At 39.9% G+C, this 26,595-nt stretch overlaps 2 protein-coding genes across 3 annotated transcripts in view; one reads left to right on the top strand and one right to left on the bottom strand.

The window, feature by feature from the left end:
• mafb (MAF bZIP transcription factor b) overlaps positions 1–22,842 on the top strand; it is an 83,413-nt gene extending 60,571 nt beyond the window's left edge. Inside the window, exon 3 of the mRNA XM_079859840.1 lies at positions 20,195–22,842. The gene's annotated coding sequence lies outside the window, so the exon portion shown is untranslated. The remainder of the gene's footprint in view (positions 1–20,194) is intronic.
• Positions 21,289–26,595, bottom strand: part of wwox (WW domain containing oxidoreductase) — a gene marked incomplete at its 3' end in the record, with an annotated part of 261,789 nt that continues 256,482 nt past the window's right edge. For both annotated transcript variants that reach the window (XM_079859839.1, XM_079859838.1), the window contains one exon: positions 21,289–21,489. In XM_079859839.1, the coding sequence (XP_079715965.1) occupies positions 21,289–21,489 (201 nt within the window). The remainder of the gene's footprint in view (positions 21,490–26,595) is intronic.

Below are 26,595 nucleotides of genomic sequence, written 5' to 3'. Positions count from 1 at the left end.
GTGCACCATCATATAACAACACAAGATACAGTGCAACATATATAACAACACAAGATACAGTGCAACATATAAAACAACACAAGATACAGTGCAACATCATATAACAACACAAGATACAGTGCAACATCATATAACAACACAAGATACAGTGCAACATCATATAACAACACACGATACAGTGCAACATCATATAACAACACAAGATACAGTGCAACATCATATAACAACACAAGAGACAGTGCAACATATATAACAACACAAGATACAGTGCAACATATATAACAACACAAGATACAGTGCACCATCATATAACAACACAAGATACAGTGCAACATCATATAACAACACAAGATACAGTGCAACATCATATAACAACACAAGATACAGTGCAACATCATATAACAACACAAGATACAGTGCAACATCATATAACAACACAAGATACAGTGCAACATCATATAACAACACAAGATACAGTGCAACATATATAACAACACAAGATACAGTGCACCATCATATAACAACACAAGATACAGTGCAACATCATATAACAACACAAGATACAGTGCAACATATATAACAACACAAGATACAGTGCACCATCATATAACAACACAAGATACAGTGCAACATCATATAACAACACAAGATACAGTGCAACATCATATAACAACACAAGATACAGTGCAACATCATATAACAACACAAGATACAGTGCAACATCATATAACAACACAAGATACAGTGCAACATATATAACAACACAAGATACAGTGCAACATCTTATAACAACACAAGATACAGTGCAACATCATATAACAACACAAGATACAGTGCAACATATAAAACAACACAAGATACAGTGCAACATATATAACAACACAAGATACAGTGCAACATCATATAACAACACAAGATACAGTGCAACATCATAGAACAACACAAGATACAGTGCAACATCATATAACAACACAAGATACAGTGCAACATAACGTAACTAAAAGATGTAGAGCAAATGAAAATGAAAAGAAATACAGTGTAACATTACACAACATAACATAATGCAGCAAAATACAGTACAACATGATGTAACAAATTGACAGCAATGTGGCGTCGTAACGTAGAACAAATATAACAGAGCATAACAAAACATAACACAACTTAAAATAACTACACAACGTACAATTCAACATGATGTGACAATATGGCATAGCACAACATAATGTCACAGGGAAAGGGATGCAACATCACTGTATGTAATAGTGTAACAACACAGCATAATGTAACATGATTGAAAAAACCAGTGTCGTTGTTACAGTGTCATTATACAATTAAGTGCTGAGTAATATTCATGTACTTACTATAGCGTGAGGGTTAGGTTTAGGGTTAGTTACTTGTAATTATGTATTTACAAGTATTACAATCACTATAATGTAAATATACTGTTATTACTGTAGTAAGTACATGTAACGTGTAACAAAGAGACTGTAAAATAAAGTGTTACCAAATTTTTGACAATTTAAAAAAAATATATATAACTGGTGTTATTATCTATATAAAATATGTCATGTAGTATATCATCTATATCTAATCCCTTAATGTAACAACTGCACAACTGTTACAAACAATGTATTGTGATGTGACGTGACATGATGTTAGCAAAGTGTATTGTGAAGTGAAGTAACATCACGTAACATTACATAATGTGACATATATATACGGTACAGAGACAGTCCGGCCCAGGCCAGAGCAGAAAGTACTAGAACCGGCTAATAGATGTAGAAACACAAGACTGGTTAAAAACGGTGCACAGAAATTAGAGTGCAGAAACAAAAAGATCCCAGTAGATTGCTCTGCATTGTTTCCATCGAGAGCTTATCAGCGTGAGCACGCCAGTCTCTGGGAAATGATGAGATTATATTACGACAAGTGACGGGCGCATATAAGCGGCATCAATCATAAAGTTAGTCACTGTCATCGGGACTTTCCTCATCACGTAAAATGATTTGACTTCTGAAGAAGCAGTGTTTCTGAGAAGATGAGTGTACCTCCATCGGTTCTCACTTTTACAAAACACTCTGCTATTACCAGGTTTGTTTCCACCATGATATCTTTGTTAATGCTTGTGATGAACGCAGCCCTTATGGCGTCACAGCCCAACACAATATGCTCTCTAACGAGCTGTCAGTATTCTAAAGTCATATTGGTGTCAGTGTAATCGGTGAGTCCAGCCACACATGATCACATGATCTGCGCACCGGACGCGGGACCGACGGCCACGGGCCTTAATGGCTTTTTAAATGTCACGGAATGTCATGGAATGATGAAACGGGAATCGGTTATCCCAGGTCGAAGTGATCATCTCCCTCGTTCTCTCTCTTTCACTCCTGTTTCCTGTTCCTGTCTCTCTCTCTCTCTCTCTCTCTCTCTCTCTCCATGTCTCTCTCTCTCCGTCTGTCTCACTGAAGGACTCCAGCTCCGGCTACGGCTACTTTCACCGACGCTGATGTCAGCATGATTTATACAGCAAACACACACACACACACACACACACACGCACGCACGACGGAGGAGAGATGTGTGTGGGTGTTCTTACACCAGGAGTGTGTGATAGTGATTTATTGTTTGCTTTTGCTTGCGTGCGTCTCAGTGTGTGTTTGTGTACTAAGATTTCTGCCTTTTCTTCACCTTTTTATTTATTTATTTATTTTTCCTTTTTCCATCCGTCAGTCTTTTTTTAACTTATTTTTATTTCCTTTCCTTTTTCCTTGCGCTGGCCAGAACAAATTCAGTATTCATAACCTTTTTTCCTGAAGCATGTCTTCATGTGTGCTTCAGTAAAGTGGCTACTCATAATTCCCTGATTTTGCCATCTATAATTCATAATATTATTCATAACTTGTTAAGTTCACATATAAGACATAAAAAGTGATGAATTCCTGCGAATGCAATTATAATCTAACACGTAAAATGAGAGCGTAATCCCGACCCTTAGTGTTATTCTGATAGTACAATATGCCTCTTGCATGTGAATGACTGAACTATTACCCAGTCGCATATAAACACACTGCATTACATTAACAGATCACCAATCATACAATATAGTTATGATTTAGAAATTCTGCAAGCCACTACAAAAGTAATGCAGAGTTTACCTCTGACGTCCAAGAGTCTTCCAGTGGATCATTATACGGTCTAACTCCAAGTAGATGTTGAGCGAATCACAAGATATGCACACTATATATATATATACATATATTTATTTATTTGTGTGATGTCTCCAGTGTTTCCACCTGTCACAGTGACATCCCAGAACTGTCTCTCACCCAAAAAGGAATTCAAATCACTTTATAAAATCTGTAGTTAGATTAATAAGGGTAGAGTAAGGTAGAGTAATAAGGGTAAGATGTGGCATTTGAGGCATTTTCAGCTGTGTGTCGCAGTGAATGCATGAAGTTGTGCAGTAAAGTGTTTGCTAAGAGTGTGTTCCTCCTGTAGATGAGTTTGATTCATCTGTCTGATCACTGTATTCTGACTGACACACACACACACACACACGGGCTCGTGTTTAATTGGAGCCGCAGGGGAGGGTCAGTGTGACGGACTCACTGCAGGCCATGACTGTCATTATCCAGGGTTTGCTTAATTTAAACCTCTATTAACGTCATAATTAATCAGTGTGTTGTCACAAACACACACTCACAGTGATCAGAGGGATCCTGGAAGTTTCGTAATGCACAGCAGACTTTACCTTGACATGTCATATTTTCAGCTGTATAACTGTAAACACATAGTTTGTGACATTTTTATATCAAGATTTTAGGTTAAAGCTTAAGTTTATTTGTGTTTTTCACAATTTATTTATTTATTTATTGCAGTTTACAAAGTCAATGTGAAATGAGTTCAGCATAGAATTTCACTTCCATAATGTGACAAATCCAAGTAAAACAACTTCGTAATGTGGAGAAATTGTTCTTTATCAAGAAACATCAAGCCCTAAAGCACACGTCATTGTCCATTCAGGGCTGTCAGTGGTCTGAAGTGCACTAGGTAGTAGTCAGCAGGTCTGGTTAGTGTTGATGTGGTCTGAAGTGCACTAGGTAGTAGTCAGCAGGTCTGGTTAGTGTTGATGTGGTCTGAAGTGCACTAGGTAGTAGTCAGCAGGTCTGGTTAGTGTTGATGTGGTCTGAAGTGCACTAGGTAGTACGTCAGCAGGTCTGGTTAGTGTCAGTCTAGTCTGAAGTGCACTAGGTAGTAGTCAGCAGGTCTGGTTAGTGTCAGTCTAGTCTGAAGTGCACTAGGTAGTAGTCAGCAGGTCTGGTTAGTGTCAGTCTAGTCTGAAGTGCACTAGGTAGTTGTCAGCAGGTCTGGTTAGTGTCAGTCTAGTCTGAAGTGCACTAGGTAGTAGTCAGCAGGTCTGGTTAGTGTCAGTCTAGTCTGAAGTGCACTAGGTAGTAGTCAGCAGGTCTGGTTAGTGTCAGTCTAGTCTGAAGTGCACTAGGTAGTAGTCAGCAGGTCTGGTTAGTGTTGATGTGGTCTGAAGTGCACTAGGTAGTAGTCAGCAGGTCTGGTTAGTGTCAGTCTAGTCTGAAGTGCACTAGGTAGTAGTCAGCAGGTCTGGGAACGCTGACCTCTCGCCGTCTCCGTGTCTTCCTGGTTCAATCAATCTGCTGAAATCAAAGCCATCAGGTCACCTTTATCATGCAGGGCGTGCGTGTGTGTGAGTGTGTGTGAGTGTGTGTGTGTGTGTGAGCAGGATGAAACCCAATCCGCACCATCAAACGCTCGCCTATATTTAGTTCATCCATACGTTAACACATTCGCAAAAAAAAAGCGCAGAGTTTCCACGCCATGAAATTTTGCTGACGTGCCATCAGTCAGAAGTCGATATCAATGTTAGCTTCCATATCAAGTCATTAAAAAACCTGCCCTTCATAAAAAACACACAGCTTATAACTCAGAGCAGAATTATATCGCAAAGCATTTCATGCATTCATCAATAATTCGACCGCACAGACGTCCTCTACGCCATAGATGTTTGAAAACTAGTCATTGTGCACAAAATACAGCAGCATATTTCAAAATATGGTATTTTTAATATACAATACCATTCAAACGTGTGGGTTTTTTTTAGAAATGAATGCTTTTATTCAGTAAGGATGCATTAAATTGACAGTACAGACATTTATAATGTTGCAAACGTTACTTTTTCAAATAAATAATGTTCATTAAATTAAAAACATATCAAATATGGCCAACCCCAAACCTTTGAATGGTAGTGTGTAATAAATATTTGATTTTGCAATTTTTTTTTTAGTCTTAAAAAATTGCATATTTATATGAATGATTAAAATAATAATGTATAATAATAACAATAATAATTATGTATATAATAATATGTTTTTTTTAATAACTTCAGATATGAAATATAACTCAGTGTTACAAAACTGTAAAATGCAAAAGCCAATATTTCAAATGTTCTGAGAAGTTCTCGACTCTTTTTACGAGTCTCCCGAAGCCCAGCTCTGAGCATAAGAGCAGTATTCTCGGGTAAAAGCGAGGTAACTTAAATCAAACGCAGTAAATGTGATCTGACCATATGAAAGGCGTCTCTCTGCCAGCGTTTTAAGAGAGCAGTGGCCGGCCAATATTCATTTTAGCCAGCGACGGCACATTAGCAAATTCATCTGAGAAATATATTACAGATCCAAGAGTAATGATGATGACTAATCTATAACATCATAAATCCAGCATTGTCAACCTGTCCCTCTTTCATAAGGGTGATTAAATTATTGTTGTGTCGAGGTGAAGTAATTTATTAAAAAGTGCCATTATGTTTATTTACAGGCCGAGCGCTGGTCTAGTGCCAGTAATACCATTAACTGCACTGTTGAGACCCATTATGCAATAAAGTACACAATGGTAATTGTAAGATAACAAAGGCAGAGATTTTTTTCTCTATTTCTCCAGATGATTATTATGTTTGCAAGTGTTATTATGTTCTCTGGAAGCGCTATAAATCCTCCGGCCGTGTAAATCACGCCGAGTCTGCGGGACTTGCTGAGTCTGGGAACTTTATAAGTATGTTGTAGCGTGTGTTTTCTGTGTGAACGCTTCAGTGTGATCCAGGAGACTCGAGGAGAGCGTTTGGAGACTCTGCTCATGTTGCCAAATGTCAATCGAGCGCAAACAGGACAACAGCAGAAATGTTCTCCGGCTTAGCGTTCGCTCGCTCTGCTCGTACTCCACTCTGTTTGATGTGATAATTAAAAAGGAAAGCCAAATATTGATGCAGAGATTAGCTGAAGTCATATTTGCCCAGGGATTACGGGGAATTAGATTATCTCATGTAGAAGATCTCCCGATCTCAATCGCCTCCGCCTACGACAAACCCACCGCTGCGGTTAATGACTTTTTTTTTCTTTTTTTCTTTGTGTTATACAATTGCTTGTTTCATGCCTTTATTTCCCGCAGCATTTCAAACACACTTTATTTTTTCCCCGTTTCTATCGTTCAGGAAAATCTGCCGTCACAGATCAGCGCTTCCCAGCGAGCTCAAAGACAAACACTGGATATTTACGTGTTTTGTTCCACGTTTTGGCACACAGGAGTGAACGGTCACTCCCGCGCAAGGTGACGCTGAAACGTGACGTGCCGAGCGCTACAGATCAGCTATCGAGTGTTTACTGTGCAGATTTGATCAAATGTGCAACACACAGATCTTACTCAGTGGAATACTGTATCCCACAATGCACTGCGCTTGACTCGACCTTCCGTTTCCAATGTGATAAATGAACTGGAAGTAAATTAAGCCACGAATGTTTATTACATCTCTTAAAAATGTCTAATATCTCTCGCTAAAGTTGCAGTTAATAGTTGCTGCCTTAAATTAAGTACAATCAACTTGGATGTTTAAGTCATTTAAACTTAAAATTACATTAAACTGACTTCAAAAAATTAGTTGAATCTTGTATAACTTATAAAAAAAGTTAAAGCAAAGTAAAAAATATGTCATTACTTATCTTATATTTTTTACAGTGAGTATGAGACCCTAATGTGTGAACATATACAGTATATATATATATATATATATATATATATATATATATATATATATATATATATATACAAATCAAACAAAAGTAATTGAAATGGCTTAACACAACAAATGTTTCAAGTGGTTTCCCCAAATTTAACTGAAAATGCTTTTAATGACTTCGGCAGTCTCAAAATTATTCACCCCCTGAATAGAGTCCATCACAACAGCGCAAATCCGCAAAACAGGTGTTGTCTCACTAATCAAGGGCTTCATTAGTTGCACCAGGTGTGCTTGAGCTAGAACACATGAAATATCTGAACTAGCTAGATTTGTTGAGTGTCATATTTGACTGCATGTTAGAAATATGGCTAAGTCAAAAGAATGGTCCAAAAAGTTAAGAAAAGATATCATCGCCCTTTACAAACAAGGAACAGAATACAAAGATAGTGATGCACTAAATGTTCCTAGAGACACCGCTGGAAGCATAGTTTGCAAGTTCAAAGTTAAAGGAACAGTGGTTACTCTACCTGGACGGGGCAGAAAAAGGCAGCTATCAACGACTGCAACCAGCCTTCAACAGGACAATGATCCCAAGCATTCCTCAAATTCCACCAAGTCCTGGAAGATACAGTGGCATCACAGTCACTTAACTTGAACCCCATAGAAAGTCTCTGGTGGGATTTGAAGAAGGTGGTTGCAAAACAAAGAATATTACTGAACTGGAGGCCATTTCTCATGAGGAACGGGCTCAGATTCCTCAGAAACAGAAGCTGCTGTCTGGTTATACATCTCGTTTGCAGCAGCTCATTACTGCAAAAGGGTGTTCAACTCAGTACTAAAGATGCTTGCCATGAAGGGGTTGAATAATTTTAGCCAAATTTCTAACTTGCAGTTAAACGTGACACTCAACAAATCTAGCCAGTTCAGATATTTCATGTGTTCTAGCTCAAGCACACCTGGTGCAACTAATGAAGCCCTTGATTAGTGAGACAACACCTGTTTTGCAGATTAATTTTGAGACAGCAGAAGTCATTAAAAGTTGCATTTTCAGTTAAATTTGGGGAAACCACTTGAAACATTTGTTGTGTTGAGCTATTTCAATTACTTGTGTTTGATTTGTTCATTGCAAACAGCTGAAAGTATGTAAATTTTGCCAATAAACCTGATTTGCAATGGGGGTTGAATAATTTCGATTGCAACTGTGTATATATACAGTATATATATATATATATATATATATATATATATATATATATATATATATATATATATATATACGTATTTATATAGAGAGAGAGAGTGAGAGAGAGAAAACAGCAAAAACATAATAAAATATAATAATTTAATTACAATATAAGAGTTAGAATTATTTAGTAAGTATAAGTTTATATTACAAACACAAAAATGTATAACATTGCAATGTTCTTCACGTATTTAATCATTTTTATTATTTAATTAATAAATAATATCATTAGTAGGCCTATACATGAATACATGATAATTAATGTTAAGTGTTGAATGCGCTTGTATTCCATGTTCTTTCTGTTGTGGGATGTTTGTGAGCGGATCTGGGAGCTGTTTCTGAAGCTGATCAGATGTTTGAGCAAGTCTCGGGCTCCCGTGGGCAGCGGTGTCGGGATGCAGGGCCCCTCGGTGGGATTCGGGCCCTTAAACACCACACACACTCACAGAGAGAGAGAGAGAGAGTGGAAATGCAGCTGGAAGACACCAGTAGGAGGAACTGGGAGGCATGTGAATGAATGCAGTCATTAGGTAGTGGTTTGTGTGAGTGCCGTCACCAGCTGACAGTCCCGCTCGCTCTCGCTCTCTCTCTGCTTCTCTCACTCGTCTCCTGTAGGGAGCAGATCGGCTCGTTTGCATTCCCGGGATAGCAGACGCTCGGGAGAGACCCCCACCTCCTCTCGGTCCACACACTCGCACACACTCGCACACACTCTCCTTCTGGACGGACAGATTCCTCTCGCCACGCCTGCCTGTTCCTCCGCCTTTCATTTCTCAGTTTTTTATTTATCACATATGGCTCAGAAACTCATCAACATATGGATCCCATTGTTTGTCGCCCAGGCGGCCCTACTGTTATAGACAATAGCTGATGAGTTTGTTTGAACCTTGCGAGATCTGTCACGGCTGTTGCGGTTTATTTGCCGAGAGTTTTGCAGAAACGAGCGTTTGGTAGACGAGGATCTCGCTGTGTGTTTGGAACACACACTCGCAGAAACGCTGATGTCCACTGTTTGCATCTACATTAATATACTTACTGTAGCGCGCCGTCAACAGAATGATCATACGGCTTATTAGTGGAATATGTTTTGGATGAATTATATATCAAAAGCATGAGGAAGGGGGGGGGGGGGTCGGAGATGACCAGTACATGGGCGGATGCATCATTCATGTGAATATTTAACGACACATCGAGCCTTATTGTGCAAGATTCGTCCATGCATGTTATTTAGAAGAAAAAAATATGTATATTTGATTTGGTAACATAACTTTTGAAGCTCGGCTCAGAAACTTTTAGTTTTCGCTGACGTCAGCCTCTTTATATATGGACTTTATAGAAATCCTGATGGATTCAATCAAGTCCCATGACTCTGGTTTCACTTTGAAATACAGATTATGGAAGTAAAAAAGTTGAGCGCAACATTTCAGGTTGACTTGGATTTGACAAATCCAAACAAATGCATGTGCATCAAATTTAGCGCAAAAATCAATTGTATTGCAATTTGTCATCAGTGCTGATTAATTACTTACAAACTGTAATACATTACTGCGTTCAAATTACATGAAAACTGTAGTCAGTTACATCGTCTATTACATTACACATTTAAGGTAATGTAATCGGATTACTTTTGGATTACTCATTTATCACATTGATTTGAATTGAATAATCATGCAGCATATTAATATAATTTTTTTTTTCTATTATCAACAACATGAAGTGCATTGAACATACATCAGGCTTTCTCAAACTGAGGTTTGTGTAGGAACTGCAGGGGTTCGTAAAGGGATAGCTTTTGTTGCATTATTTTCCTGTTTTTTATTGGGGTTTTTTGCATTATTTTCCTGTTATCACTGTTAAGCTGCTTTGAAACAATCTGCAGTGTAATATAAATAAAGGTGACTTGACTTGAAAAGCTAATACTTAATCAAATCTTAAAAATCTTAAATTTAAAGAAAAAAATATTTATAAAAAAAAAAAAAAAAAAAAAAAAAATTTTTACTTGTTTATGAAGACTTTCCGAACATATAAGCAATAGTTTTTTTAGAAAGGAAAATTTAAAAGATAAAATTAGGGAGAATTAAAATAAATAAATAGGAGAATCAGTGAAATATTAATAATTTATTGACATTTTGTGAATATTAAGTAATCATGTAATAATAAAAAAAGTAACTATAGAGGTTTTTAAAATGTAATATAATCCAATTAGAAGTTTTTAATTTTAGGAATCTGATTATGTAATCCAGCACTGTTAGTCACAAAATGATTGTTCATCGTTATATATTTCCTGACAACTGTAAACAACTGGTACTTAGCATAAAAATAGTTTAAGGCAAGGCAAGGCAAATTTATTTGTATAGCGCATTTCATACACAGCAGCAATGCAATGCGCTTCACACAAAAATGTAAAAAATAAAAATAACAATATGAAACTACATACAATTTTACAATATATGACAGTAAAAATAGTTTATTGAAATGACTGTATATTTCTTTAAAAATAAATTCAGTATATTATTGGAATATATAAATGATGTTGTTACACAGCAGCCGTGATATATGATTTGTCATGATTAGTTCCTCATAAACAGGAGATGATCATGAGGATAGATGATTGATTGACAGCGACAGGCGGTGTGTGTTTCACACAGATGCTCGTGTTCTCCATCACACACTGTAACAGCTGTTGTGGGTGAAGATCAGTCTTTGGTTTGGCTCTTGTTAAGTCTAGTTTGGGTGGTTTCTCCCGCCGAGGGGCTTTAGCACTTCAGAGCCTCAGTATTTAACGGCTCGCGCTTATTCACGGACATCATTAGATAATACAGAAAACAGCCAGGAGATGCACAGATCTCAGAGACTCGTGAAGGAGCGCTTGATTATCCTGATGCACTGCGTTCATCTAGACCTTTGATTCGTTTGTTCTTCTGTGGAGATGTTCAGCAGAATGTTCACGCTGGACGAGGGCTGTCGATCTCCAAAAGCAACAACAAAATACATAAAACTATGATAAAAGCAGTCAGTATGACTCATGAGCAAAGTCTTCTAAACTCATTTGACAGCTTTGTGTGAGGAACAAACTGAAATTCATATTCAAAGCATTGTAAAAACCAGTGCCTTTCTGTTTCTCAAACAAAGCTTTGAAATATAATGCAAGAGTCTTGTGTTTTTGACTCAGCTTTCACTTCATTCTGTGGAAAGGAACAGACATTCTGCCTAATTTCTTTTCTTGTGGAGAAACTGAAAGTTATACAGGTTTGGAACAACATTTGGTGTGCAAATGAGGACAGAATTTGTCTTTTTTTTTTTTTCATTCAATTGATGCTTTGAAATTGCTGCGTCACTGTGTGTGTTGTGGCGAATTCATATTTAAATGTAATATCTATTTTCTGGGGTGTGCTGAATCTCTCCTCACTCACTGGAAACAGCACAGGACAACAGACCTTTAATATAGAATTTGGCCACAACAATTTTAAAAAGCAACTCTGTAAATGTCTTTAAAAATAATTGTGTCTTTGTTTGCTCACCCGCATGACAACTATGCCAACTATTAAACCACTGCGTCTCTGTGTGCTGGTGACAAATCTGTGTGCGTAATACCTTTGATAGATATTGATTGTAACACTGCAGAAAGGAAGAAAGAGAGAAAAATGAGCTTGAGGACAGAAGATGGCGGCTCCTAACACCAGATCTAATGAGAGGCAGGTGACAGAGAGACACACACACACACACCGCTTTTACAGATCATATTCTACACTTTAATAGCGTTTCATTATTTCCCTGAAGTCCAGTACTGATGTTGTTCCAGGTGTGGCGATCTCGCTGACCCTGACCGTTAAACAGGCTGTGATTGCTGGACGTTTCTCAGCGCGATCTCTGCCTCTCTCACTCTCCGTTTACACCCCACAACATTAGTTTAGAGCTCGGCATAAATACAAACATCTACACTCATAACATGTTTGAAAAATTAAGTTAGAAGAATTTACTACAGGATTTTCCAGGTCTATAAAACTTACATATAAAAGACTGGAGGAATTCTGGTTCTTAAAAGCAAAAGAAAAAAGGTTTAATGCTGGTCATCTTGAGAGTTTTGCCCCGAGTGGAGTGGAATTTGAGAAATAAAGTAAATAAATAAAAGTATTTGTATTTTTAATAACTAAAATTTCTGTTAAATACATAAAATCTGTCTTAAAAGTTGAGGAAATCACATTCATATCAATGTCTTCAGATTCCTTTTTTTTTTTTTTTACCAGCGTTTTTTTTTTTTTTTTTTTTTCAGCCACGGCAGAATTTTTGATCATTTTCACCAAAGTTTAATGGCCCCCAAAATATTTTGTTGTATGAATATCTGAATATGCAATATATATTAAAATAAAATAAAAAAACAGAGACTCTGCTTTTAAACAACAACAACAAAAAATATATTCTAGCTTAATGCAAATCTAGCAAATTAATACTTGAATGTGGCCAAGTTTCGTAAAAAAAAAAAAAAGCACCATTTTGATCAAAAGCTGAGGACATCATGTTTTTGTCTGGATGGGATTCGGAACGATGATTAAAACACAGATGGAGTAAATCGAGTCCATCAACACCTCAAAGCTTCACAGTCCTGCAGTCCTGAGTCCACATTGCATTCGGGAACATTAGGCCGTTTTGATTTCTATGCTGTTTAATGTTATTTTACATATGATCACGCATGATATCGCTGGTTTCTGCTTGTTCTTCACCTGTGTTCAGATCAGGGGATTCAGCACTCTTCCAGGAGGTGTGTTATAGCGCCCCCTACCACATACCAGTGAAAACACCGACAGACAGACATTTCCATCAGTGGAGAGAAAACAGTTCAACTGAGATCTCTGTCATCGTTTCCAACATCTTTTCACTTGAAACGTGTAAGACAAAAGGAGTCATCGAAGTCAAAAGTGTGTAGTGAGTGGGGATTTGAACACCGCTGTTTACATGCTAAACACAATCAGGGATATAGGAGAAAGAAAGAAATGCTAAGGAGTTAACAAGTGATTTTTCATTTATTTATCGACTGATCACGACGCGGTGACCAGGTCAGACCAGAACAACACTGATGTCTCGTGTGTGTGTGTGTGTGTGTGTGTGAGAGAGAGAGAGAGAGAGAGAACGCTGGCATTCAGACGGCTCGGCCCTGGTTCTGCTCAGGTGTGTGTGTGTGTGTGTGTGTGAGAGAGAGAGAGCACTGGCGTTCAGACGGCTCGGCCCTGGTTCTTCTCAGGTGTGTGTGTGTGTGTGTGTGTGAGAGAGAGAGAGAGAGCACTGGCGTTCAGACGGCTCGGCCCTGGTTCTTCTCAGGTGTGTGTGTGTGTGTGTGTGTGAGAGAGAGAGAGAGAGCACTGGCGTTCAGACGGCTCGGCCCTGGTTCTTCTCAGGTGTGTGTGTGTGTGAGAGAGCGCTGGCGTTCAGACGGCTCGGCCCTGGTTCTTCTCAGGTGTGTGTGTGTGTGTGTGTGAGTGACCTTGGAGTGGCGGCAGTGCTTAAACAGTGTGTCAGCGAGTGTGTTGAAGCGTGTCTGTGCCGATTATGAATGTTTCATTACTGCCACCTCAGCCTTTAGCTGTGAGCTTTCCACTAAAGCACACTGACAAATCCTCTTTCTTCTGGCCTTTTTTACCTCCGCTCGCTCTATCTCTCCTCCACTTCCTTTCTCTGCACTCGCTCGGTTTCTGGTACTCTGGATTTTTCTTTCCGCAGTTTCTCCTCCTCTCTCTCTCTCTCTCTCTCTCGCTGATGAATCTCCAGACAGCAGGGAATAATTGTAGTTGGGGCCGAGCGCTCGTTTTTCTCTTTGTTTGAAAGGCATGACAGGTACGACTTCTCCCCTGGTCTCTCGCCCTCCCTTCCTCCCTCATGCACAAAGAGCCAACAAAATAAGTCAAGGTTTACAAGGTCAACTCGTCTCGTGCTAAGCAGAGCTTTTTCACCGGCAGTATTTCGACTAAAACGTCAAGAGACAGCGGAGATAAATTTGGAAAAATGTCCCGCACAGGCGGTCGTGCTTTCCTCTGATTTCTGCCGCTTGAAATTCTCCTCTGAATGAATAAGAGAGCTTGTTATCTTATTGTCTTATAATAGCAGGCGAGTGTTCGCGCACTTCATCACGCCCTGCCCTGTCGAGTGTGTGAAAGTGTGTCACACACAGAGGAAAAAGAGGGGCACGGCAGATTAGGATCTGCTTTCTCGGGTATGTTGAAACTCTCCTCGCGTTTCAGAAGAGTTTCTTTGACGGCAGAAACCACTTGCACGAGAGCTTTGATATAAAATTCAGCTTGTGCCTTGTGAAAACTGTCTTTAATGCATCTAATTGTTCATTGTGCTGAAGTTGTGTCATTTAAAACAAAACTGCAGGCCTGCAAGCAGAGATTATAAAGGATTTTCTTCACCCAAAAATGTCGTTTCAAACCATATGACTTTTTTCTTCTGTAAAACACGCAGTTTAGCAGAATGTTAATGCTGCGCTTTTCCCGAAATCAGTGGCTGTCAAACTCTAAAAAACATCAAATTAGTCCAAATGGGGAACAAACTGACATAATTGGCTGAAATCTTCCCCTTATGGTGAACAAACCCTTATTTTTGGGGCTTCACTGTAGGGAAAAGAGCAGCGTGAACGTTCTACAAAACGTCTCATTTTGAAATAAAAAGTCTGAGCGCTTTAAAATGACACGAGTACATTTTATTTTCGGAGCGAACTAGTTTTGCCGGACTAATCATAGCAAGCGGTTTCCATTACTTTAAATCTCACCCACAAGCATCACATGAAACTTTGCAAAAAATAGATTTCCTTACTAAACAGAATATATATATATATGCGTCTGCTATAAACAGCCTCCGAGTGCGCAGTAGCTCTGAAGAAATGCGTTATCTAGTCATAAACTTCTCTCGCAGTCAGCTACTGGATTTCATAAAACCAACATTGACTTTATAACGGCTCTTAATAAATATTGACCTACATTTTAATCACATGCTAATCTTGAGCGCTGGAGAGGTGACAGTTTATGGATGGCCGTGGATCATAAATTTTCCAGGTCGCATCTCTCTATCGAGTGTATCTGTTCCTCCGAGAGCCGTACGATTGATCATATTCATTAAAAATATCTACACACTTTGGCATTTCACAGCCCACTAAGCCTGTGCAAGTTTAAGAATAAGATGTAATTATTCACCTAAAGCCAATATTAATTTCAGTGGAATAATAAACTACTTGGATTAAGAGATGGATGTATTGTGCTTGTTTGTGTTTTAAACTGGGGTCTCAGACCCAATCATAGAGGGGCAAATGTGAGTTTTTTAACAGCAGATTATAAAGAAATCTACTTGGTTTTGTGAAAAAGAGAGATAAAAAAACAATAATATTTATCCAAAATCCAAAATAAAATATATCCTGAGCAGGAAAAAATGCTTTGTGGAAAAACTTTTTTTTTTTTTTTTTATCTCCTATTTTAATAGTAGAACTTGTTACTCATTGAATAATATGATTTGTGACACCTTTAGTTTATTATTTCATTTTGATTGCCTTGATAAAAGCACACTACTTTTTCCACATACAGTTTAAACGCATTTAAAAGCCCTGCAATAGATAGATAGTTTTATTGCATCAGCACATTTTGTCTAGTTAAATGTTCAGTGCATTTTCCCAACTATTCCGTGTTCATTTTGCATAAATAGGTTACTGAAATTGTTTCCAAAACACTAAAATCATATTCTTTTTATATTTTTAGCAGCATTAATTCTCCATATTCACCAATAAGTGCTTCTCTAGCCAGCTGTCTCAAAGCTCTACTGCGCTATTAAAATCATGTTTCACCGCAACCCAGGCGTTTCCAGAAACCTGCATCCACGCCACCGCTGAGCATTGTTTAAAGCCATGGGGTATTGTGGAATAGAATGAGGTCGACCAATCTTTTCAAAACTAATTATAATGTTTAAAAACCTAAACACCAGAAGCAATATTGGGCCAATAAAACGGAATTAAAAGCTCATTTCTGCGGGGTAATTGCACCACGCAGTGCTGATATTAAACACCTGGCATGTGGTACGGCTCTGTTTCCACAGATGTGGAGCGATCAGACCCGAAGCGAAGCGGTCAGAGATCAGGCAGGCGCTCGCACACCATCAGCTGCCATGATGGCTTTGTTACAGGACATGATGTCATGATGCCTCTCTTCCTCTATTTGGACAGGCAGAGGGAATGGGAGAGTGATACAGATTGGGTGTGTCATTGTAAATGGGGGGAGATTAAGCGGATATATTGTGAGTGTTCAGGGAAAGGCTTTTGGTTACAGCCAGGGCTGTGCGTACAGGAAGTGATGCAGACATATACTGGGGTCAATGGGAGATCCGTTTACCTCTGAAAGTCACCTTTTGTCTTGCATCACTACACTGGCCTGTCCTGGACGGGACCGTATAATGCGTATCGCCATATCAGTAACATTGAAGTTCTTTACATTACAGTTTTTACTGCGGAAATCTGTGTGGATTATTTGTGTTCTTGCTGCATAGATGGTGTGTACCACAACCAGACAGTTATTTCAAGCTAGACACGCTAAAAAGTACCAAAGTAATTAATGGTAGATGATGGTAATACCATGGTAATATGATATATAACATGGTACTACATGATTATCATAATCATGTCATAGTACATTCAAAGATTTTCCTTAAAACAAACAAACAAACACATCAAATGAAATAGGTACTTGAAGAATGCTAAAACAAATGTGAAGTACTATGATAAATGTAAGGGGGAGAATGTTGCTGTGAAATATAAAGATTATTCAAGCTGGATTTGTGGAAAGAAAGTGAGGTGAGTTAGTGCATATACATTTTTGTTTCGAGGATCAAGGCCGGCCTTAGAAGAACGGTGCACTTGTGCGGCGCGCAGAAAGAAACAGCATTGATTTACTATCTAATGATTCCAATACAATGATCAATAAGGCTCTGTTGAAGAAACGAGAAAAACATCCACTCATGAATCTTCCGGTGCCTCAGACACAAAGGTCCTCTTGGCAGAACACGCATGGTTATTGAAGCAGTTGAGATCATTCTTGCAGGTTTTCACATAATGTCTCTCTAGGATTTGGGAAAAGGAAAGCTTGGATTACACAAGTCTTTGACTTTAAAGGAGGATAAGATCTTTTTTGGTATTGGCCTATACTTACCTACCCATCGTAGCCTGACTACACTCTCGATCAAACTCTGATGGTGGACTTATTGAAATATACCTTGTAGATTCTCAACATATGGCTAGTTCTCAAATATCTACATCTTATATAGTCTAGTTTGGCAAATAAAAATGTATCTGTTTAACAACTAGTGGATCCAAGACATCATTGGGGCCAGACTTGGCACAACTCTGGAGGCAAAGCTGTTGTTTTTGTTGTATGCCAACCTATGCCTTGAGGAGAACAATATCACCAGCGTCTGTCTAGACCCAGCTGAGCATTTGCTGCTTCTGCTGGGGAGGCAGAAAAGGGTCATAAAACCCAAATGATTGCCACCCAGACTTCCCCGGAGGTAGAGAAGCTTGAGTAGAGGATGGAAACCAACAGTTTTCCAGAAGACCTTGAGGCAGAAACCTCAGATGCCACGCCACCTGTGGCACACTGTCAACATCGTTTAGTGCATGTTATTATTGGGTTTTGTTTGTTCTCAGTGCATTTAAGACGCATTTAGAAAAGGTTTGTGTCCTCTTTGTAGGTCAGGCGATTGTCAATCTTTGCCAAGTGTTTAAGGACTGCTGGGACTATGATACCGCGACGACTATGAAGAGTCGAGATTCTCTAAAACATGTAACCTCGATAAATCACCCGAGTGGAGAGTTTGATAGGAGATGGACTTCAATGCAGAGATCAAGTGCAGATCTACCGCTCCTAGTAGATCTGCGGATAGACACTAGGATAAGACTTCTGCTTTACAGTAGGGATAAGCCGGTACCTTCATCTGCTTTAGTGCGAGAGAACAAAGTCGCTAAACATAAAATCAGACATGACTACAAGAATCCCTCTGGTGTCCCTGGAAAAGACTTGCGGAGTGGTACCCTTGTTGAGACTGTACAACTGAAAGCTTTCCTATCTATGTTCAGACATTTGCAAACAATACAGTATGTGACACCTGGCTGGCCCAGAAACACTACATCTGTGTTCCCACTTTATCTCCCGTTATCCAGGACCGGGACGGTCCCACTGTTTCCCACACACACACACAAATGGTTTAGTGCCACTTCAGGTTTACATGCCTCACATCATTAGCTATCCTCCCTCAATCTCAGACAAATAACAACCAGTCTCTCCTCTTCCTCCCCCCCAACTCTCTTTCTCTCCCTCCATCAGGGGCCCATTCATTACACGGTGACACTTTTACTGCCTCTACCTCTCCCAGACCTCTCTACCTCTCTGGAGAGAACAGAGAGAACAAGAAAGGGAGCGAGAACAGGGATGAGACTGAGTGGAACCAGAAATAGAGCGCCGCCCCACCTCCAATCCCACACACGCTCAACTCGAAAATACAGAAGCTTGTTTGTTTATGAGTAGCATATTTTCAGACAACCTCTTTTCCCTTGGATGTGCAAGGAATACTGGGAACGCCTTGTCCATCTTTTGGTATCGTACCCCAATCCATGTGTGTGCAATTTCTGCATTGCATCATGGTCTCCTTGTACAGTATGTGTGAGTGTGTGTGGGAGCAAACACAGATAGGCCACCTGCACAGAGAAGGGTACACTGTCTACATGTACATTACGCAACCCTGTTTGTGCAGGAGATAATGTACTCTGAGCATTACACAATCAGTTCTTCAAATCACATGCTGGGTTTCTCACATGTTGGGAACAGATCAAGCTTATATTTTGTACAACTTTAGCATGTTTCACTTGTGACGCACTAAACCAGTTCAGTGTTGCATTTGTGTTGAAATGTGGTCTGGTTCTCGTGCTAGAGTCGCTCTTCTCCTTGTCTGCTGGTCCAGGTTATTGATTCCACTGGCCGCACAAGCGTGAAAGGGCGGGACAGGTCTCTTTTATGATTGGTTTCTTGATGTGTCAATTACTCTGTTGGAGTGAGTAATGCGTGTGACAGGCGGTTTGTTTATGGAGTTGTTCCGGGTCATGGTCAAAGCCTCACTAAACACACAGGCGAAGAAGGGTTCAGCGTATGTCACTACGGGGAAACTCGCTCACCCCTGGAGACTTTCTTGGTTTAAATCCTTAGAGAAGTCCTTTTTTACTGGGGTGTAATATAAAAGACTCTTGCTATTTTAGTTTTCACAATGCATACTGTTCACCACTGAAAATAACAAATGCATGTAGTGTGTAAAACAGTGTCCACTGTATGCTGAGCATTCATCCTTTATTAGTTGTGATGTGTGTTGATTGTTCTTTTTATTAATTTTGTTGAACAAATTCTCAAAGCATTCACTTTAAGATAATTGCTGTGATGTGTGTTTGATGATGTCATAACTCAATAGTTGATTCAATCAATCAATATAAATTGATATTTAACTAACTTTTCGTTAGGTAGCAAAAAGTTGTAGAAAAAAAATGTCACACAGGGATTTTTTTTTTAAAAATCTGACTAAAATGAATAGATGAATCCTATTTTTGAACTTGTTCATTAAAATGAATCATAAAATGATTGATAAAATGAATCCGATTTCTCGGTGCTATTTGTTAACACTATTTTAAGGCCCAAAAACAATGTACTGTAAGATGTGATGGAGACAAAAAAAAAGTGAAAATAATTGAAATGAATTATTCAAATTAATAGAACTGAGAATTACTTCAGAAAGGCTGATCACAATTTCCAGCCCCCCAGCTATTTATACGACTACATAAAATCATGTTTTATTTATTTATTTTGAATTATTAATTTTTAAATGTATTTTCTCTTTCTTTTCAGACAGTGTAACACTGGAACGCTTCTGGCTTAGGGTGACCCATGGCTCCTAGACTGCCACAAAGCACAACCTCTCCAAAATCAACCCCTGATGAAGACAACGATTAGGAGAAGGAAGATGACAGAGGATTGAGAGAAATCAGAAACCCTTTATCAACCTGAGTGCCATTCCTCAGCCTTACCCACAATCCCCTTCTCCTGACTCTCTCCTGATTTTACAGTCAGATGTCTCGCCAACAATGAAAAACAAATTAGGAAAGCCTTGAAACATCCCTGCATGTTTGATGATGCAATCCGGACAATAAAAGGAATTTGAAAAGGAACTTCCACCAGATATTTCCACACCACATGGACTCAACTCTTTCTGTGTCTCTGCCACCGACAGCCCTCCGGTTCTCGTACCAGATGCTGTTTTATTGTTCTTCAACATTAAGCCCAGCGTTTTATAAAAGATGGTGGGGAGGATCCAGCCAGATGGGGTCAAGAAAGACAACAGCTTTCAGATTCTTTCAGAACAGCAGCTAGTGTATATTGTGTACAGGATATCAATACAGGCTTATTCTTAGCAATGTGAAAACAACATGTTTGTAAATAGTTCACAAATTGTACATTTCCTGCATTATGTCTTTGTAGGTTACGCCGTTACATTTATTCAACATTTTTATCTGTACAGACGTGAAGGTTGACATTGATCTCCAAACAGATGAGTATTTGTATGCCGTAAACATCCATTTAAACCATATAGACCCCTTCTAAAGACGATTCAAACATTATTGCTTGTTAAGGAGACATTTATAGAGTGATCTAGACCTAGTTAAAGCCTAATGCAGGATTGAGTGACTACGCCTTTGAGAACGAGAGAAACGCAATTGAATTGAATCTCTCGCTGTCTCTCTGCATCTCTTTATCTGCTGTAGAAGTCCCAGCCCGTGATGTTCTAGTTTCCGATTCTCAGATAACTTCCAAGCTTGATTGCCAACATCCTTGTACAGTCTAGAATTGCATCTTCTCATCGTTTTTTGCCCCTTCAATCAATGATTACCCAATGCCTGAATCCTCTACGTAGCCGTTATGTTCATGTAGGCGACCCTGCGGGATCACAGGGTCCGAGCACCTGAGGGGGGTGTGGATCTCTCCTGGATGAGCCTCTCGCTGAGTTCCCACAGGCTTAGGGCGGCTGTGGTGTCCTGGGCCTGTGGAGAGGGCAAGCAGCGGAAGCAGTTGTTGAAGTACATCCCTCCGATTCCCTCCAGCTCCGGAGCCACGGCGCAGTAGACCGTAGTGGCCGCTCCCTGTTGCTGTGGAAGCAAAAACAAAAATATCAGAATAAACTGAAGCAATGTGAGCAAAAATGAAGACTTTTGTTCCTGCACAGAGAAAGTGACAGCCGCAAAAACTGGGACGGGGCAATACCAAAGACACCTCTAACCATCTGAGACTTGCTTTCCCCCCCTAAAACTGATCATGAGATAGGGGAAGTGCTCCACAGCCTGTCAGAAGACACCATGGGACAGACTGTGAGCTTGTTCAATTGGAGCTCCTGTTGTACTTGTACAATGGACACATGGCTGTCAACAATCTGCATGCTGTCATATAGGTACCTGCCAAATACTAGTCTAGAAACCACCAAGATGAGCTGGTTTATTGTGTTCAATTCTGGCAAGTTCTATAAAAGCTTTTAAGGTGGACTCAATCCTCACGCTGTCTGAATGCTCTATCTACTCAAAGGTTAGCAGGAAAACAACCGAGAACAATAGTAATGACATGCACTTGCCGGTATCTCCTCCATAAGTAGGAAAAACAGGATATAATATCTCAGAAGCTTGAACTGAGAAGCACTCAAGTGGCAGGTTTATTGTATATCTCTTGTACACCTGCCAAGAATCACAGACAATGATCAACACACACAAACAGTATAGTTGTAGATACTGTACATATCAGAAAGGCAGTGCTTTGGGGAAGTCTTGTAAAGACGACTGTGGGGCAGCCTGCCAAAACTGTCCATTCATCTCATGTCAAAGGGATTTCTGGATGTCACTGAGTCAATGGGGACTTTCTGTCACTGCTGGAGAAGGCGTCTACGTGTAGACTCATATACACACACACAAACACAAATTTAAATCTTAAAAAAGGGATCCAGCGCAAAGATATCAGATTGAAAGACACTCAAGACAGGTTGGAGACACATAACCCAAATCCCAGTATTCTCTGTAGCGCATACTGGAATGGTCAGGCTTCATGGAAAGCTCTAAAGGGCCGTTCACACTGACAGCGGTTTACAGCAAACAAAGCAACTGGAAGTAATTCGTTTTCAATGAGATTTGTCAATCTGAGGCGACAAAAGTGACACAGACCATTTGGCGAATTCAAATTTGGTGACAACCAAGATACACAATCCGCTTAAGTCCAGTGACAGTGATCGCTTTCAGTGTGAACCCCCCTTAAGAAAGGAAGCAATTGCTGGAATCACTTTTCCCAGATGAAGAGGTGTGTAAATTTGAAGTGTGTTATTTCAGCACCAAACTAGCAGAAAACAGTCCTCCCGTCTTCTGTTGTCGTAAAACATGTAGTCCCCAATGCCACACCATTGGCTGAGTCAGAAGTGGACATGTTGGGCCACTCACACAAACAGTTTGCACATAAAAAATAAAAAGACACACTTAAGCTTTAATTAGCTTTAATAGTTTAAGATAATAGCGGTATCATTGTGTTCAGCCAGGGTTTAAAGGCCAGTCTAGCAATTCCATCCTCATCCCCTAAAGTTAAAAAAAAATCCTCATGAAACATCAAAATCAGTCATTTGTGTCTGGAACACAACATGTACGCCCCCAGTCAAGCCTCTTTTAGGGTTTATTTTGTTTGTGCCCTCGGGTTTGATTGTTTACACCAAAACAAATGACTCTTCACGTCTCACAGATGCTCTGCACTTTTCCGCGTGGCTGATCAGACTCTAATTGTTGGGGACGGTTGGCTATCCTGGGTGTTTTAACTGTCTTGGGGAAAGAGGGCTGAAGATTCAGAGGAAAAGAAAAACATGTCAGACAGAATTAGAGCCGACGTGCAGTTCAAATGTTTCCAGACTGGTTTTTTATGTCCCCCCTCTCACAGAAGAAGCCGTCCTGCACTACTTCACACACACGACTTCTGCTGGAAGTTAACTTCTGTGAGATGCACATGAAATGGACGGCCGCTTTATCTTCAAATAGTGCAGGAGCGTCTCAGATCTGAAAAAAGCGCAGGCCAACGTTTAGGAGATCGTCTGGCAGACGTTTACAGGGACGTACACCGATGGCCAACTCTTTAAACAGAACGCAAATACACACGCGTGCAACAGTACAAAGACATTGGCTCGTTTAAGGAGCCAAATCAACAGCTGTAGCTCAAGCTGGCAAAGACTGCGACAGAACGCTTGTTAGAAACACACACACACACACAAACTTGCAGGAAGAAAGCCAAGGCTGTAGTCAGATATTCAGTGCGCTCATCCCCATTTAACTCTAGTTTGTGTGTTTTTCTGTATCTGTGTGTGTGTGTGTGTGTGTGTCGGACCGAGCGTCTTTTGAAGTACACAGATGCTGCATGTTGCTTTGGTTAGTGTGGCAATAAACATGACATCAAAAGGATGGATCTTTCTGGAGTCTTACCTGCTTGTGCAGTGATAAGTTAATACATATTTGAAGCTGGGAATATGAAAGGACAGAAAAATGTCACTCAACCCCTCTAGCGAACCCAACGCAGTGAGTCAATATGCAAAGATGCACTTTATGGATTCACTGCTCTTGTAATTACATTTAACGTAGTTACATGCACAAAAAAGTGTTTGCACTCGTTCAAAGCTGTGTGAAAATATTTCCCTGGTTATTAAGGTGACGTTCTGATAGGAAAATCAGCTGAGATGTTGAGCAAATTGCCCAAAATGCCTCCTAGCTTTCGATTAGCTCATTAGGAATAACAAATGTGCTCTGAAATCCAAACCCAGAATATACGTCTAGAAACCATAGGAATGGTTTGCAAGTATTGATTTTAATAATGCCCCAATATTTTATAACTGCGCGGTCATGTACATGTTTTAAGCATAAGCTAAGCTGGAACAAACTTTTTTTTATTTTAGCCGGCAAAAACAGCTTAAACTAGCCTGATGTGGTTTCGCTGGTCTGGCATCCTGGCCAGGCCGGTGTTCTTCTGGTTTAGCTGGTTTACCACTGAATACCAGCTTGGTATCTAGCAAAAAAACCTCAGGCTAGCTCAAGAAGTGTTTTTTTTCTTCAGCAGGGTCTTAAAAAACGGTGTCATGGTCTTCATGTGTCCTTGTTGTCGCCTCACCTTGATTAGAATACAGTGCCGACAGCTCAAAGTTAACGCTAATACACTCCTCTCAAGCTCTATTGCATCACGCTACTTGGCTCTGCTAATGCCTTCTGTAATGACACACTGTGAAGACTAGCGTGACTGAGATTACCAGCGCTAATGGATGTGGAGTGCGATTTCAGCGCTGGCTAGCGCGCTGCCGTCCCTTAGCCAAACAATGGGCTGAAATAAATACGAAGCCACTTCCAAATGCGCTTTAGCCCATTTCCAAAGCCTGCCTAGTCTTCCTAGCGGATGTGAGATGCAGGGAGAACACATGGTTAAATCCCAGCAGCCCCATTTAAGAGCTGCGCCAACTGAATAGGGCTAAAACAGAGCTAGCGGTTAGCTTAGGAGACTTTATTACAGTAATCGCCATCTGAATTACAGCTCAACTCAGATAGGCTCGCCATACAGTCGGCTTGATTGTTCAATTGGGGTTTAGTACGTGTGCTTTATTAGAACTTTGAATACATTCCCATCAAGCTTTCTCAGATGCATCTTCACTAAATATAGATCTGCGATTGATCCATTGAGGCTGTAGACTGGAACACCATTTCCTTTATCCGTTAGCAGTGGGACAATAATAGGGTTTCTAACCATGAGCCTCCCGCTTTGGTGTATTTAGCTGTGGGAGATTGGATTGTCAGACTGAATAAGAGAACATGGATCTTATTGCCGTTATGCTGAACCTCCTGGCGCTTGACCCTGACGGCCCTTTTGGACCGATAAGCTTTATGATAAAAGGCATTAACATGCTGGACCAGGTACAGCTCAGCCCAGAGAACTGAGATAGCAATAGAGCTACTGATCAGTTAAAGTACTGGTTTTGCTTCAGGACCCAAGATTTAGAATATAAGTGACATCCCAACATAGTGCTACAATTGTTTGTAGTACAAAATGTGTGTGTGTGTGTGTGTTACATGGTTTTTCCAAAGATGGGGATGAGGTGTGTTGGTATCTGACTAGATCTTCTTCAAGTGACCCATGCATTAATTGGACACGTGGCATTTGACGGCAAGTGAAAGACAAGCAGCTGATAAACGCTTCTTTTTCCATGCTAACCGTGCACAATTATATAGTTAGCATTGTTTTTCATTCATCGATTTGGGTCGTGATCCACCAGTTCAGAACAAATGGGTTGGAAATATGGAAAATTAAGCATATTCTGCATCATACAGGTCTTCAAACTGCTAGGAACACATCCACACAGTTTGATCATTTGCGCAGCAATACTGACAACCAAACCAAAGCAAAGAGCAACACGTGCATCCTCTTTCAAACAGAATTAAAGAAACAAAGGCCAGAAATGGACACAAGATGCTTCCATTATCTCAGAAGTCCTGCAATAAGACACAACTAAATAACGTCTTCCTGTATCAAAGGCAATGTTCAATATGAAACCTCATGCATACAGATCCAAATAAGTAGTTTTGTCTAGCAATAAATAACTGAGATGATAACATCAGGTGTGATCCGATAAAACAACAGGACTTTTCCTTTTCCTGCGGTTTTGTGATGGGAAGCCCCGCCCATCGTGAAATCTCATTGGTCTAAAAACCTGCTCCGCATAATTGTATATTTAACATCAGAGATGTTCATAGTGTCTGGTTAGAGTGTAGTGTAAGCGTGCTTCTTTTGATTAAGCGTTAAACGGGTGTTTCATGTTTCCTGGAAGAAAATGTCCCGCGATTTCATGCGTTTTCTCCGTTAACCCCAGAACGGACGCCCTCGTCGTGCACTCCTGCTGAAAGATGACTGTATGTAGTGTACAGATTGTGATTTAATTCCTCTTTTACCATCAGTATTACAGTCCTGTGCCGGCTGAGAGTTTATAGTTGGCAGACATTAACTAGTATCCCAGTATCCGTGAACGGGCGTGAACCTTCTCCCATGTAGTTTCTCCACCACACACACATAGAGTATCTGTCATATAGAGCATCCCGATCTGATCAGCAGAGAGAATCACCTCAGACCTTCCTGGCTAACAGAGAGGTAGTGTTGAATCCTCCTCCATTGCTGCATGTACTGAGTAACAGAACCTGCTGTAAATGTTC

Source organism: Squalius cephalus, assembly GCF_949319135.1.
Source record: "Squalius cephalus genome assembly, chromosome: 23".
NCBI classification, from domain to species: domain Eukaryota; kingdom Metazoa; phylum Chordata; class Actinopteri; order Cypriniformes; family Leuciscidae; genus Squalius; species Squalius cephalus.
This window is presented reverse-complemented; position numbering and strand designations above follow the sequence as displayed.